This window comes from Ptychodera flava, chromosome 3 (genome assembly GCF_041260155.1).
Source record: "Ptychodera flava strain L36383 chromosome 3, AS_Pfla_20210202, whole genome shotgun sequence".
Taxonomy (NCBI): domain Eukaryota; kingdom Metazoa; phylum Hemichordata; class Enteropneusta; family Ptychoderidae; genus Ptychodera; species Ptychodera flava.
The window spans coordinates 15,696,499-15,711,604 of NC_091930.1; the positions used below are offsets into that span (position 1 = coordinate 15,696,499).

The 15,106-nt window shown below is 38.4% G+C and overlaps 1 protein-coding gene across 2 annotated transcripts; it reads right to left on the bottom strand.

The window, feature by feature from the left end:
* Positions 1-2,398: 2,398 nt before the first annotated feature.
* Positions 2,399-14,709, bottom strand: LOC139125100 (uncharacterized). 2 transcript variants are annotated; one of them, XM_070691211.1, is made up of 3 exons: positions 14,459-14,709; positions 11,906-12,071; positions 2,399-4,730 (listed from the first exon to the last, which is right to left on the bottom strand). In XM_070691211.1, the coding sequence occupies exons 1-3, from the start codon at positions 14,528-14,530 to the stop codon at positions 3,532-3,534; spliced, it is 1,437 nt and encodes a 478-aa protein (XP_070547312.1). In that variant the 5' UTR covers positions 14,531-14,709; the 3' UTR covers positions 2,399-3,531. The 2 variants fall into 2 exon arrangements, with proteins under 2 accessions (XP_070547312.1, XP_070547320.1); XM_070691219.1 differs by lacking the exon at positions 14,459-14,709 and adding an exon at positions 13,351-14,392 and having other exon boundaries at positions 3,041-4,730.
* Between the last annotated feature and the right edge of the window lie 397 nt (positions 14,710-15,106).

Genomic DNA, 15,106 nt, shown 5'->3' on the forward strand with positions numbered 1-15,106 from the left:
GAATGGAGTGAACGCATGGCGTTTGGCAGCAAGTAAGGGAACCGTCAGTATTTCGAGCTGGGGGTCATTCAAAAATTGAAAGCTATAAGGGGGTACTCAAAATGTTATTTCTTAGTCTCACTTTTATCCTCGATGACATAATGGTTAGTTGATTATGTATATTTTACTCTGAAACATGTTAAATAAAAAGCAAATAAATAGTTTAACAGAACAATAAATATCAACTACATTAAGCCAGGCAAAACATTGCAAGTAGTTGCCACTACTAGCAATACTTATTATGAAAGAGAAGATAGTGAATGATATTGTTGTTCATGTACTAGATAGCACCGGCGACAGTGAAGATGAGGATCGACAGTGGTGATGATGATGTCACACAGTAGTTTTCTACAGCTGTTACTAGAGATGGAAGGAGAGGCTGGGTCATGGAGAAATGTTCTCGACAGATATCATTGTAAGTGCACAGGATCTAGGGCAAAACTGAACTGTTGTGAATTCATCCTTTGTATTATCACAGAAATGTATATTTTAATTGACTTGAGTTCAACAACCATTTGGACATTTAACCATACCGTAATGACATGCTACCCATCCAAATTAAACAATACTATATAATCGGAGACTGGTTATTAGGTGAGCTTTTATATCTACATATTGTTACATGGGCTCAGGTAAGCCAAAATTTCTGTGTTAGAGAGGGGGTTACTCAAATTCATCATGGTTGGCTGGGGTGTGACTCAAAATTTCGGAGTTTCTAATGTAATTCCTCCGACCCCCAGGCCGTAAATAATGACGGCTCCCTAAACAGCTGTGTACGCCCGAGTCAGAACGACTGGGACCGGTATACGCACGGCTGATATCTCAGCGAAAATTTAGAAACAACAATGAAGCTACTGCTAAGAAATTTACAGACTCTTGGCTTTTCATGCATCAGTTTTTGAGCTTTTATACCGGTAAAAAGGCATTCTGAATACAGCGGTAAATTTCCTCCCAAACGCGAAAAGCGAAGACGCGGGCATTCTGCAATGGACGCTGTCAACTTTACCTTGCTGCAGGCCCCACGCCAATCTCGGCCCCGGCCCCGCTGCACTTGTAAAGTCTACTACCCCCATGTAGTACAGTCTTACAGGACTAGTAGCCAGCCAAACGCAAAAAAAACAAACAAAAAAACAACGCCGCAGTGTAAAATCCGTAGGTCAGAACCATTGATCATAAATTTTCAGAACAAGTGATGTTTAAATCTTTTGTATTCATTTAGGTTTATGTGAACAACTTTCTCATCAAGCTGCGTGTATAATTGTCCCAGGCATTGTCCTTTCAAATTTAAGGCCTGCCTTAGCTCCCTCCGATCGTCTCTAGACTACAGTCAATATCACAGTCCTAAGCAAATTGTGCATTTGTGAAAGTCAGATATATGTATTATGAATTCTTTACAAAAAAATAAGTAAACAACAGAATCAAACCAAGAGGTTAATTTGCTGTCGGGCAGGGTGCACACAGACTTTGCAGTGAGGCCGGAATCTCTCTTGTGTTGGAACTTCTGCCAGTACCACCATTCCTGAAGCTCCATCGCATCGCAGCTAGCCGGTAATTGTACTACGGTAGTCCTTGTGAGGATTAGACACCCATTATGTTCGATATTATTCGAATATACTTTTAAATTTAATAAGTAAGACTTTTGTACTGCATTCAAGATATAATTTTTTCCTTTCTGAGCGTTTTCAATTACGGCCACTGGGCGAAGTTGATAGACTGTGTGTTGCCTACTGCGTATCCCGGTGCCGTACAGTGAACTTCGTTTTGAGTAGACGGAACAGAATCTGTCCCATCATTTATATTCAACGAAATTTGCATTATATTCCATAATGGAAGAAACAACTAGTTCAATGATTACGATGGTGAAGTATTGAATTTTTATTTATATATGTTTTTCTCTTTCAATTCATTCAGCATCCAATTAGATCTCCGTACCATCGGTCAAAACGTGCAATGCAGTGAATGCATATCAGTGCATGAAGCCTACAATCGACTGCCTCCATCGTTAGTTTAGCTGTTCAAGACGTTTGAATGCACGGCTCATTGTAGTCGGAACAATCTGTAAACACTTACATATTTATATCTTTCAGGTAATTCGCCCATCAGTGAGTCTCCAGTTTCGGTGGACCAGACCTTTTCGAAGAGCGTAGGTTTCTATGGACGCCATGTAGTAAAACTTGCGTAGATGTGGTTGAGCATGCGCGGTGGTGTGATTACTTTTTGTTTCGTGTGTCAACAAAGCCCGACTTCTGGTCCGGACAAGAAGTCATTTTTCACTCCTTTTACTGCTAATCGTACACGTTTGTGAGGCGGGCCGGGAATGCAAACCATGCGATTCAGTATTAATTATGGTCTACTTTCACATAATGAGGATGTTGTTTTAATAAAAAATATGAAAAAAATTGTTAAAAATTACAAATACTGGGGCTTTAATGAAGTTATGAAACATATTTTTTTCATATAATGGTTTCCTGTTGAGACAGTTATGACAGTTTTGACATATATCAAGAAATACTGCACAAAATTTAATTAAAGTTTTTACCGATAACAATCTCAGAATATAATGATAAAACTTTGAATGTCATGTCAATTATCTGCTAATTTGCATATTTAATGAACTTTTGTAAGTAGTATATAACACCTCTACGCCATCTTTGATCAAACGTGCTACAAATATTGATTTGATAGATATCTAATTGTACTGCGAAATATTGAGCAGTGCCAAGTTAATAAAACATATTTCCGATAAATTTTTGTAATGAGTCTTATAAATTATAGATAACTGCGCCAAATTTGATGAAATATTCCGCAGATACTAATCTAACAGATTCCTGACTGTGATATGAAGCATTGAGTGGTACGAACTTAATCAAAGGGTTCATTTCGATATTGCATGAATTTTGTAGTTAGTGATATAACTCGGAAATTATGGCGCAAAATTTGGTAAAACCTTCTTCAGACATAAATCGGATAATTGTCGCATGAAGCACTAAGCAGTGTCAAGTAGGTTAAGGCTCAATTGCATATTTAATGAACTTTGTAATGAATTACATCAATCCGAAATTACAACAATAAATATAACTAAACGTGCTACATATGTTGAACTGATAGATATCTAATTAACGTATGAAGGATTTTGCAGTGTCAAGTAACTAAACACTTCATTTGCATATTGAATGAAGTTTTGTAATTAGTGGTTTAAATCACCATTTACTGTGAGAAAGTTAATATTGATCTGACAGGGGTCTGATTGTGTTGTAAAAGTAGTACTGTGTGATGAACCTAATGTAAACAGTATGAGCACATTCAATTCCAATCTGGTTTTCCCGGTGTTTGTAAAAAATTGCTATAATTAACCGTTTTAAGACCAATTTGGCACTTCGTTTGTTAAGAATATAATTTTGAATGCGATTGCTTATAGATTACTTCGAACACAGATTAATGGCTATTATCCTCATGTCCACCGGTTATCTTGTATGCGTTTATATACTTTTGTCAATAATTGTCCTCTAACCAGGCATAAAATATATCCTGAGATCGTGCAATAGGTCCATCTACTGCACATTTTTGTAAAAATGTCTGTATATTACGTGCAACTTTCAGCATTTCGTCATACTCTTGTATTACATTTTTTATTCGATCAGTTGGTAAATCTCTGTTATTTGAAAGCATAGAATGTGTAAAATAGACAAAATTGTGCTCTTTCAAAAAAGAAGAGAACCCTGTATTTTCAGATGTTATAAGTGGGACACCGGCTGAAGCAGCAAGAAGAGCTGGTAACCCGAATGAGTTTTCACCGGTGTACAATACTATATGGCACTGGATAAGATCATCATAAATTTTGCCGAGAGAATGAGGTGGGTAGAAGTTAATCTTTACATCGGCGTTTTTGACAATTTGATTTAAATGATCTCGAAATGTAACATAGACGTCATCATTAACACCCAAAATTTTCCACCTCAATTTCGTCTCGCATGACCTGTTTCGGCAGGTATCACCTATTATCCTCGCAGGTAGGTCGAACTGATGAAATTTGTCTTCCCTTATCAGCATGTCTGAATGGAATGTTAATATTTCGACAAATGTTGATATATTCCGATTTTTGAACACGCTTTGGTCAAATTTGTCGGTTGTCATGAAAGGCAAAAGTAAATGGTGGTTAATGTCCTCGAAGATTCTGAATTTGTTTGTGAAGTAGTTGAATATATTCGGACCAAGTGAGAGAACAAGGTCAGCTTTGGCTGCCCAGCTCTCCATTTCCTCCTGGTGTGCCTGTAATCTGGAAGGTGGTAGATCCTCATCTTCTGGTATGTAGTAGAATATTGTGATTAATTTTGCCTTTCTGAACAATTTATCACGAATACGCAATGCCATCCTTGCCGTTCCATTGATGAAAGCATGGCTGACTACAAACTGCACGTGATCAAGCTCTTTAAGGCTGGGATAATACTTTTCAGGATTTAGTATTACTTGCTGCCGTGACGCTGATGAACTCATGTCGTCAGAAGTTGGCACGACGAGGTCTACATTTTCCTTTGCAGCGAGAGAAATGTCTTCATCCTGTATGTTAAGTACTGTACAGTAAACTTTGAACCCTCGTTGAGCGATTGCCTTTGCAAGTTCTCTATTATTCACAACAACTTCTAGATTACTTTTGTTTGACGTCCACTCAGTTCCAATTAACAAAACCACTCCTACAATAGAAATACATTATATATTTCAATTTAAGATACTAAACTCTCTCGTGTGCCGTCATAAATTACATAAATTACATATAGTGTTTTGAAGGAACAGCAGCTGCGATCTTTTAAGGTTTCTTTTCACTTTTTTAACATGTATCTTAAGGCTGAGTTCTCTGTTCACGCAACAAAACGCGTTGAAACACCCCATATTCCCCTTGCAAATACAACATGCATTTGTTGTTGTAATTGTTGATTATTCACAGTCCGACGTAAATTAAAATCGTTTGCATACATAAACAGGCCACTCTTATATACGTATGTGATGATTTGTCTTGATTTGGCTTCAGCGTACCTTTCGTCAAGAATCTTATAAACATGTATCATTTTGTTCTGTGATACAATGAGAGCCTTAAAACATTTTTGACATAGTTTACTTTCAAATCTCCTAAGGTTGAAGTCAAACTCAATAGTTATCTGGCAGATTCCGTTTATTCGGCTTTGGTGTTTTGCAAAATTGATAGCAGTTGATAGCACACATCACGTTTTAAAACTTTTTGGAGCATTATTATTTTGATATTTTTTCACGAGTCAATCACGAGAAAACCACTTAGTACAAAATCTGTTGCTTGACACTCATTACATGACAATACAGAAGTGTAGACAATGTTTGCTATTTAATAAACACCCTGTGATTTTGTAGATACACAACCGTGTTTAAAAACTTGCACAGGGGGAGTGGTAACAGCCAGAGTAACTTTACAATGACAAAAGAATGCACTTAATAAGGTGTGAAATGATTGGTCTAGCTACTCGTGGTACACATGCCCCTTTACTTCTAACCTGTGAGGCACAGTCTCGATCAAGAGGTTTATTTCTTAGGTCAAGTAATCACTCAAATTTGAATTTGCTAGAATCCTGTTTCTAACGGGGCTATTTCTAACTTATATATATATATATATATATATATATATATATATATATATATATATATATATATATATATATATATATATATATATATATATATATATATATATATATATATATATATATATATATATATATTAGGCTCATGTTCATATCCTGCGTACGAGGTTGAGGAACCCAGTCATCATTCTTCGATAACCACCATCGAAATGAACCTTTGTGTCATCGGTGATTAATTGCGGACAAGTAGCCACCGGCCAGATTCTTGGCAGAGAGCTTCGCAAAGTGATCACGGTGAATTAATTATAGAAAGCGGCAAAAACTGTTCCTTTTCATACCTTATGACGGTTGGCGGCCGGTTCTATCATATGAGTAACACTTTCAGGTGAACGTCAACGAAATTACCGTAGCCTCTGTCCCATTGTACAGTAAAGTTCTATGTTTTCATCTAGCTGTCAAAAAGTATGTACATGTATCTGGTGTTCCTTTGGAGTTCATATTATCAAGGAATGCCCATATTAACGCTTCGCACTACAATCTGTTACTAGATAAGAACTGAGTTCCATTGGTCATTAATATATCCATTGCACCGCCAGTGAATGAGAAGAAAGGCTCGCAAGTAACCATTGCGAAGGCAATGGCTTTGGCCGGGATGGAACCTGCAAGGGAAGCCACCCGGACCCCGCTGATTTTATCACGTGAGGCGCATACCCCAATCAATTCTGTTACAAAGTGATAGTAAATACCTGAACAGGACAGCAGTGTAAAAACTGCCTTATGACTAACTTATATAACATACATTTACCAAATAATAAAGTTATTCCCTGATATTTTACTTCTTTCGGCTAAGGAAAATACGAGTTACATAAGGCCGTGACAAGGACGCGGGTTGTCGTGACGTGGAACGACTGAGCATAAATCCCGGTATTTTCTGTTCAGAGACGATAGATTTGGCTTACGTGCATGTGACAACAATTTTTAACCCACGAAACAAGAAAGGTGTTGCCGCACAGTCGGGTGAAAAGGAACACTTTACTGTGCTATCAAGTTTCCAAAATTTAAAACGGACACTTACCACACAAAAATATTATCATTGGAAGTTTTACAGGTTTGTTTCGACGAGCATGCTGCATTCTTCTCCGCTTATGGTTAATGTTCGATACATCGACCAGCAGAATTTTCCCCGGCCCGCCCGCTCCCTAGAATTTTAATGTGCCGCCTATGCGATTACTTAGCTGCATTGAATGCATTCCACGTATTCTTTGCAGGGTTCATTATTTTATGTTTGTTCATTTATAAATGAATACTCATGTTTGTTTACCCCAAGTTTATTTATGATTATAATATGCTTAGCTGTAATCCGGCAATCTTATTGGCTGGAGTGGGGGTTTATATTTTCAACGGGAAAACTTGAGCTCTCCGAAGATTTTTGAGCTCGCGCAATATTCGAACCCTAGCTTCAGAGCTCAACGCGCTATTATGTCAAACAAGTGTACGGCTTTGTAACCTCCATAATTGTAATAATCTCCACAAATGTAATATCAGCCACAATTTTAATAAAATCAACCACAATTGTAATAAAACAGGCAACCATCAATGTTACAACCCGCAACCACAAATGTAATAATCAAATAAACCATAAATGTAATAATTTAAAAACTCAACCATAAATGTAATAAATTTCAACTTGCAAATGTGAAAATTTGTTTATAAATACCCTGAGTAAATAATAACTTTAATAAGACTAGTGTAATGTTATTGCATACTTTCCTGAAACTAGGTTTTCTTTCCGAAACACAGGATAGAATACTTTGAGAACACTATCAAAAATGGCGAGGGTACTGATCAAACCGTTAGATAATGGAAGTGGAACAGCAGTTCTAGACACTGATAATTACATAATAAGGAGGCGTCAAAATAATCGGCAAGCAATGGTACCACACAGAACATATATCTATATTTCATTCGAATAAACACAATATGATCACTACCCTGAACACAGTAGGACAAAATTAGACATCCTAGCATCCCCGGTGAAGGAACAAACTTCAAGTGGGCAACATAGGAATATAGACAATCTATAGATTATTCCACACAATTTTGTCCACTGAAGACGAATTTGAGAAAATTTTCGAAAAATCGGCGTTAAAGGATCGTAGTGTTATACAGTCTCCTCCACTCTGTAGTAGAGACTGCACTGACGTTCAGATTACAGGTGTGTCTCGGCGTCATGGTCAATCAGTTTTGTACACAAATCAGGGAAACGTAAAATACACTTTCAAATATACAAAACATTAAACGCAAATATTAAGATATGAATAATGTGTGGAGTTGCTTTCCTTATTACATTGATAAGGGCTAATTCCTCAATTGCAACGATAAAATAGATTTATTGCATTTATGGTTGACAAGTATTACATTTATGGGTGATTTGTTAATTACTTTTATGGTTACCATTTATTACAATAGTGGTTGGTGTTTTTATTACATTTATGGTTGATTTTTGTCACATTTATGGGTGATATTACATTAATGGGTGCACTTTATTACAATTATGGTTGATGTTACAGTAATGTAGATTATTACATTTATGGAGGTTACATTAGGTTGACATTAGGATTTCGCCAACGTTAACTTGTGCCCAATTCATACCTTGCCAACCACGGTTTTTGTGGTTCATTTATATGCTAAGCTCTCTGAAAGGTGTGAATCGGTTTAACACGTAAAGGTTGAAAACAGTTTACAATACGCATAAGAGATCACCCGTATCATATGCAGTCAACGACTATTCACTGTGTCCTAAGCTAACTCTGGACTTTCAATGATACTTTTGGTCAGGTTAGAAACAGTGCTTTGGTTGAGCATTCACTTGAAATACAAGTCCCGATTTTAAAAATGATCAAGAGCAACAAGACTCATCACGCCACCGTGGCAGCCATCTTTACTTTTCCTGGGTTCAATTCCACTGAACACCTATAGGGCGTTGTACTATCGTCGTCGCTGTTCATTTCGGGAAAAGTCGCAAGTTTAGTCTTAGTAAGTGGGAAGACAACAATAACAAAGAGAAAAACATAGTTTTCCTAATATGCAGCATCAGGGGCGTCCTACTAGCTTGAAATGGTATCGAGAGACCTCATTGCCGCTGCAAACTCGGTCCCACATCAAATAATCATTACGAACTCGGGCCACTCAGCGAATTCGCCCCCCCCTCTTTTACATCTGCAATCGCCAAATCTAGTGATGTAAATATATACGAGGAATACAAAAATCTGCGCCTAAAAAATTACTCTTCAGGCTATCACAGTCGAAAATTCAAAAATACATGAACGATAAACTAGATTATCTGCTGTTATCGGCCACAGCCAAAAGAGTGAACGGTCTGGCGTGACGTGTGTGAATTGACCAACAGTTGAAACACTAATCTCGCTTCTGATGTCTATATGGTCCTATCCAGTTGAAATAATCTCGCCTTTTTTTGAATAAGGTATATTTCGTAGCAAACACGGTTAAATAATAAGTAAAACACACAGACTATATTTTTTTATAATAGTGAGTTTTCCCGCTGGCCGACTTCGCAGCTGGTCGTCTCTTGCATTGCATTGCAAATAGCACCGTCCCTCCACCCGGACGACAGTGCAAATAGTAATGATCGCAAATGACTTCATTGATATGAAGAAATAGATATAATATTGCCATGCCCTGCCCGCCGCATTTTAATTGGTCGAGCTGAACCATGTGCCTGACCACAAATACACAGTAAAGTTTCGTATACGTGCCCGTGAATATGAATAATAAGATTAACAACTTAAAGTATCGTAACTTTACAGCTGAAACGTAAATCATAATCAATCACAAAATAAAATGGAGCACTTGTGGGCCAAGCTGAGATACTTTTTTTCTGAAAACATCTCCGGATTTGCCAAATTTTTACAGCGCGAGTGCCACTGCGTCGCGTATTGCTTAGTTCTGGGGCCCAGTTGTCGTTCGCTTGGGAAAGTTTCGCAAATTTTGACTGTTTTTAGGGGGTTCGTTGATAATATAATGGAAATAACAGACTCCGTCCTGATCATTAACGTTTACTTATGGGCGCGGGCTCGAGGAAAACCAAATTAACGGGCTCGGCAAGCTCTCCCGTTGATTTTTGGCTTTCCTCTCGCCCTTGCCATAAATAAACGTTAATGGTCAGCGCATCGCCCGTTATTTCTATATCTGTATGTACTTTCCGCGAAAAGAACGAAAATAAACCCTTCTAGTGTTTCAATGGACACAAAATTACCCTGATTCAGGGCTAAGTAAGATTACTAGCTGCAACAACAGCTATGCGTGCAACGACAAACTTTGTCCGAATTTCAAGCATCCGTGTCCGATGTCGCGCGAGAGTATAAACCCGGGCTCCACACAATCAGATAGCCTAATCCACGCTAAACATATTATCTAGTAACAATCCTTGAATCACGATCAGCGATATTATAAATATCGAAGAACATAAAGTTTGGACATTTGCTTTAGACCCGACCAAGTGTACCCGGGTTTAGTAACATTGTCAGCTCATGCAAAACTGTGGCTATCTCATGAAGTGTTGATGTGACATTGGACCAAGTGCATCGATTGAGGCTTTTTCTAGCTTTGCAGGTTTCCTAATGAGATTGAGTTTGATTGTTACATTTAAGTCTGGTGCTGCTCGATGAACCCGCAAATGAAGAGTTTTTATACGCAGCGACGGCGATGTTAAAACAACATAATTTTCTAATATTTTTGAGTGATAATTCAAGTAAAATTATTTTATAATTAGTTTGATGTGTAATCGCGATATCGATGCGTTGCATTACCGTATTGTATAGAATTATTTATTACATGCCTCGTATATCGAACGTCGCGCGCTCCATACGATTCAATGGTAACTCGTCGATGACGTCGCAGGCCGCATAGTCACCATTGGACTGAAAGTGAACCAGAACTATTTTTAGCTTGACAACTTTTTATGTAAAAATGTCGAAATTTCATGTTTTGCAGAGGAAATCCGGTTCGGAGAATTTAGCAGAAAAAAAAAAGATAAACCGCATAACATTAGTATACTTGAAATATATCATTGCGCCATTCGATGATGGAAATCGTTCCATTGTTAACGGATTTTCGTCTAAGATGGGAATAAAGCATTGGATTATCATTTGCCAATAAATCTAAATATTTTGAGTGACAGTTGTGTAAGAGAGGCATGTAATAAAAACATTATGGCCCAAACATGGGACTATATATCCTCTGGCAGGAGACCATTTGCGCTCCTTACGTCGGACAAATGGCCACATGCCCTCGGGCACATAGTCCCATGTTTGGGCAATAATATATACTGTGCATGCGCGCGTGTTCTGAAACGTTCTTTTTAGAGTTTGTGTTCAGGCCGGGTGCTTGAACCCTCGTTCGAACCCACAACTTCGATCCTAATTATCGACATTGTCAGCTCATATTTAACTTTAGAATTCATAATGAGGCTTTTCAGAATTTTGCTCATTTCTTCTGTTATACCTTTCTAAATCGTTCGTTATAAATTCAGTGATAATACAATGACAGCGCATAAAAATCAGGCACTTACCCCTGTTTGCATGTCTTTTGCTTAGGCATCAAACGAATAGGATAATACGAGTAGCATAGTGATAAAACTTAGCTTATCGCTCTATAACAGGACAAATACACAAGGCGATAGAGGAGAAACAGAAGAAATGCTTACAAAACTAGTGCTTCGACCAAGACACCCGAAACTGGCTGTGTGAATCTTTGTCAGGCTGTCACAGTCAAAAATTATTTTTTATAAAATAAACAATAGTAACAAGAAACAAGTGTTATGGAAAATACTACCAAACCCACGGGAATAACATTTACATGTCCCCTATTAACACACACTTTTTCGTGATGTTCAGACATTTACGATGATGTTTTTACAAGGTTAAAATATTATACAAACTGAAGTTTAAATACAAAACATTGTTTGTTTCAAATGGATATCACGTTATATCTTTCGCAATATTTCGTCTTGAAAAAAAAACTTTATTATTATCGTGGAGCACCAGTTTGGGATAAACGAAATATCATCGGTAGCTGATAAGTGATCATTACACCTTGTCCCGTAATGGGAAATGCTTATAGTAACCTGGTTGTCACGTCGCTTGCATTTTAATTAATTCTTAGCTTAGCTTAGAGTAGAAAAAGACATCCGCTTAACTTGTAGTAAACGTATCCTGGCATCGTGCACATAATCGACTGACCTTTCTCTGAGCATGGTCCCCCTGTTTCACATGTGTTGTCTTTTCCGTTTCGGTCGTCTTCATGATTGCTGCATTGTATGTACCATGATGTGTGGGTACAATATAGCAGCAAACAGATACAACAGCACATAGTCTTCGGATAAGGCCGAACCATGCCGATTTTCATCTAAAATTGAGAAAGGTATCAATTTAATTCTATGAAGCTATGACGATCGTTACAAACGAAAGAAAAACACATGCATGCCTACCGAGTTTATATCTTGTATCATGACCAAAGACACAGTCGTTTGCAATTAAAAAAAATGTTTCCATTTATGAATTTACAAAAGCCAGGGGTACCTGAGAAAATGTAGCTTTTGAATGAAAACGATAGCTTTGACACCGTGCAGGATAGCTTTGGTAGGGAAACGATAGTTGCTGGAATGGAATCCGTAAGTTTGGTCATCTAAAACGATAGCTTTGAACATATTTTTATGTTGAGGGCATAAAAACAAGATGGCTGACAGCAAAAGCAGTGGTAGCGGCGGTGAATATTTTACCCGTTTTCGACAAAAAATCAGCAAGTTGTGTTGTGTACGATGCTGCATTCAGTGAGGTTCGGGTTCGATTACACTTCTGTAAAGTTTCTGCCCCCATTTTACAAAACTTGCTGAGAAATCTCCGTTCCCGTTTTCGAACTGAACAGGCTATTAGGACGTCCTATTTTAATACATGTAAATGGATTGTGTATGTGATAGTGTATAAAAAAAGTGCTCATGCATACATTGAAGGTAGAGAAGATAACTATTCATCTTATCTGAAGCTAACTTTGAAATCTTGGTAAGTCTGAACTCTGGAAAACAGACATTGCCAACACTAACGACTACCTCTTTACACTATCATCAAAATGTGTTCAAAGCTATCATTTTAGATGACCAAACTTACGGATTCCATTCCAGCAACTATCGTTTCCCTACCCAAGCTATCCTACACCATGTCAAAGCTATCGTTTTCATTCAAAAGCTACACTTTCTTAGGTACCCCTGAAAGCTAACATTGAATTTCAGAGCTGTGATAAATTTATGAATATAATCATTCGTTTAACAATAATTGTATTGTTTCTTATCATATGAACTGGTCACTATCGCCACCTGTATGACGTAGAAAGAACGGATACATTAGGAAATCCCCGTTCTACGTCATCAACAGGAGTTTTTTTTTCTGCATTTTATATTCCTGAATAGTACCTGGCCGAGCGTAATTTCAATAAATAAATGTTAGAACAATAAAGTGATGCTTGTTTATGATAAGCTGTGTTAGAATGGCCAGAAAATTTGACAGGCTTGGTGAATATCAATATGTTAAACATAAAGTAAAATACTATATCATATAAACCTGCTGCTCTGCAGACGATAGCGTGAATATAAAGACATATTTTGTCGTCTACGCCTTTCTCAGTATTTTACCTGTCAGTAAGGCGTGTCCAACGATCGCTGCTACGAAAACTTAGCAGACAACCCGGAAAATGGTCAAAGTACGATCAGAAGAACTCGACAATGAAATTCCCGGGCAATTCCGTCTACCGAATTGGGAGCCATCGGAACAGATGATTGTTATGGTATGGGAAAAATACGCGGCCGGTTTCCTCCAGCGTTCAGCCATGGCAATCTCGCAACGTCGAATTCTCGGAGGCCGTCAAGAAAGAGCTAATCGCCGAAAAGAGGAAGGAAAATACGATGCAGTCCACACCTTGCATTTAAAGCAGTTCAATAAATGATGAGTACCATGAGACCTTCAGAAATACGACCGATATTCAAAATTCCATCAGGTGTTCTTGACAGCTATCTCGACAGCTTTTACGGGGGTGTTTGTCAAGAAGTCGGTTCTGAGTACGAACCAGACTCGCTTACGACCTACCAGCGTGGGATAGATCTTTTCCTCGGTGAGAATAGTAACAAATTTTCGATCAACCGCTACAAAGAATTTCGCAATTCGCAGGCAACTTTGAGAGCAAAACGTGCCCGATTGAAGACCCAGGGCAAAAGCAACAAAGCAAATGCAGCCGAGGAATGAACCGAACGCGAAGAGGAGCTACTTTTTGAAAATGGTGTGATCGGCACGCACAATCGCGAAGCGCTGCTATTTCCTTTTAGCTAAATAACCAAAAACACCGTACCTCGGATCGGGTTCAGAGGCTGTCAATAGATCAGAAAAATGCTGTGGGGAAAAAACCTGTAAGCGTATGGCTGACAATACCGAATTCTTAGAATTCACAGAGAGAAAATAATTCAAGGGAAAACAAACGAACAACCTCGGGCTTCACCTCCGAAGACTTTCGCTATTCCCGACGACCGTTCTCGCTGTTCCGTGTACGCATATAAACAGCAGGCGCTCAGTAGACCACGAAGTCACAAAGCATACAAGGCGCCCTTCTATCTGTCGATAAATTACAAACAAGAAACATATATCCGCTTCCAGCGTCAACCGATGGGGCTAACATGTTCGATACCATATTCTAAGTACTGTAACGAAGCCGGTATCTGATTCTGTCGCGATATTGCGTTTAAAACTAACCTGCACTCCGACAGAAAGAACACCAAGTGATAGATTGGAAAACGCCAGCAGCGCAGAACCGCGACCGGTCATTCAGAATTCTGACACAACTTTAACATCGAACTTCAGCAGCAACGTCGTCTCCACCGCGACCGCGGTTCAACATCCTGCGACAAAGGCGGCAGCATATTTGGCACTGCAACTTATAACAATGGCATTGTAAACGTTGCAGTGAATATTTCGAGGAACAACATCACCTCAGTCTTCGTCACGCAACGTCGACGTGTCGCAGTATTGCATTCGGTACCTTATCGCTAACAATTGTTATTTGATCAATAAATACTTCACAGAACAAAGACTATTTAGGTAATATGACATGACAAAGTAACAGTGATTCTCTTTTTGGAAATGTGGTGGCCCTGAAAATGACCGTTTATGGTTCTTGTTAGATGGCCGATCGGCCCACCCCAGCAGTCTAATGATTGACAGACGTGTCCTTCACTCTGTATCAAAATTTCAGCCTATGTGACAAACAACGGCTACCTGATTGGTAGCCTTTCGGCCGTTCACTGCGCATACATGAAAAAAGTAATCCAGCCCACAAATATTCTACTCGATGGAATACTTCTCCTATATGAAGAAATACATTTGTCATATTTCATTTAACGA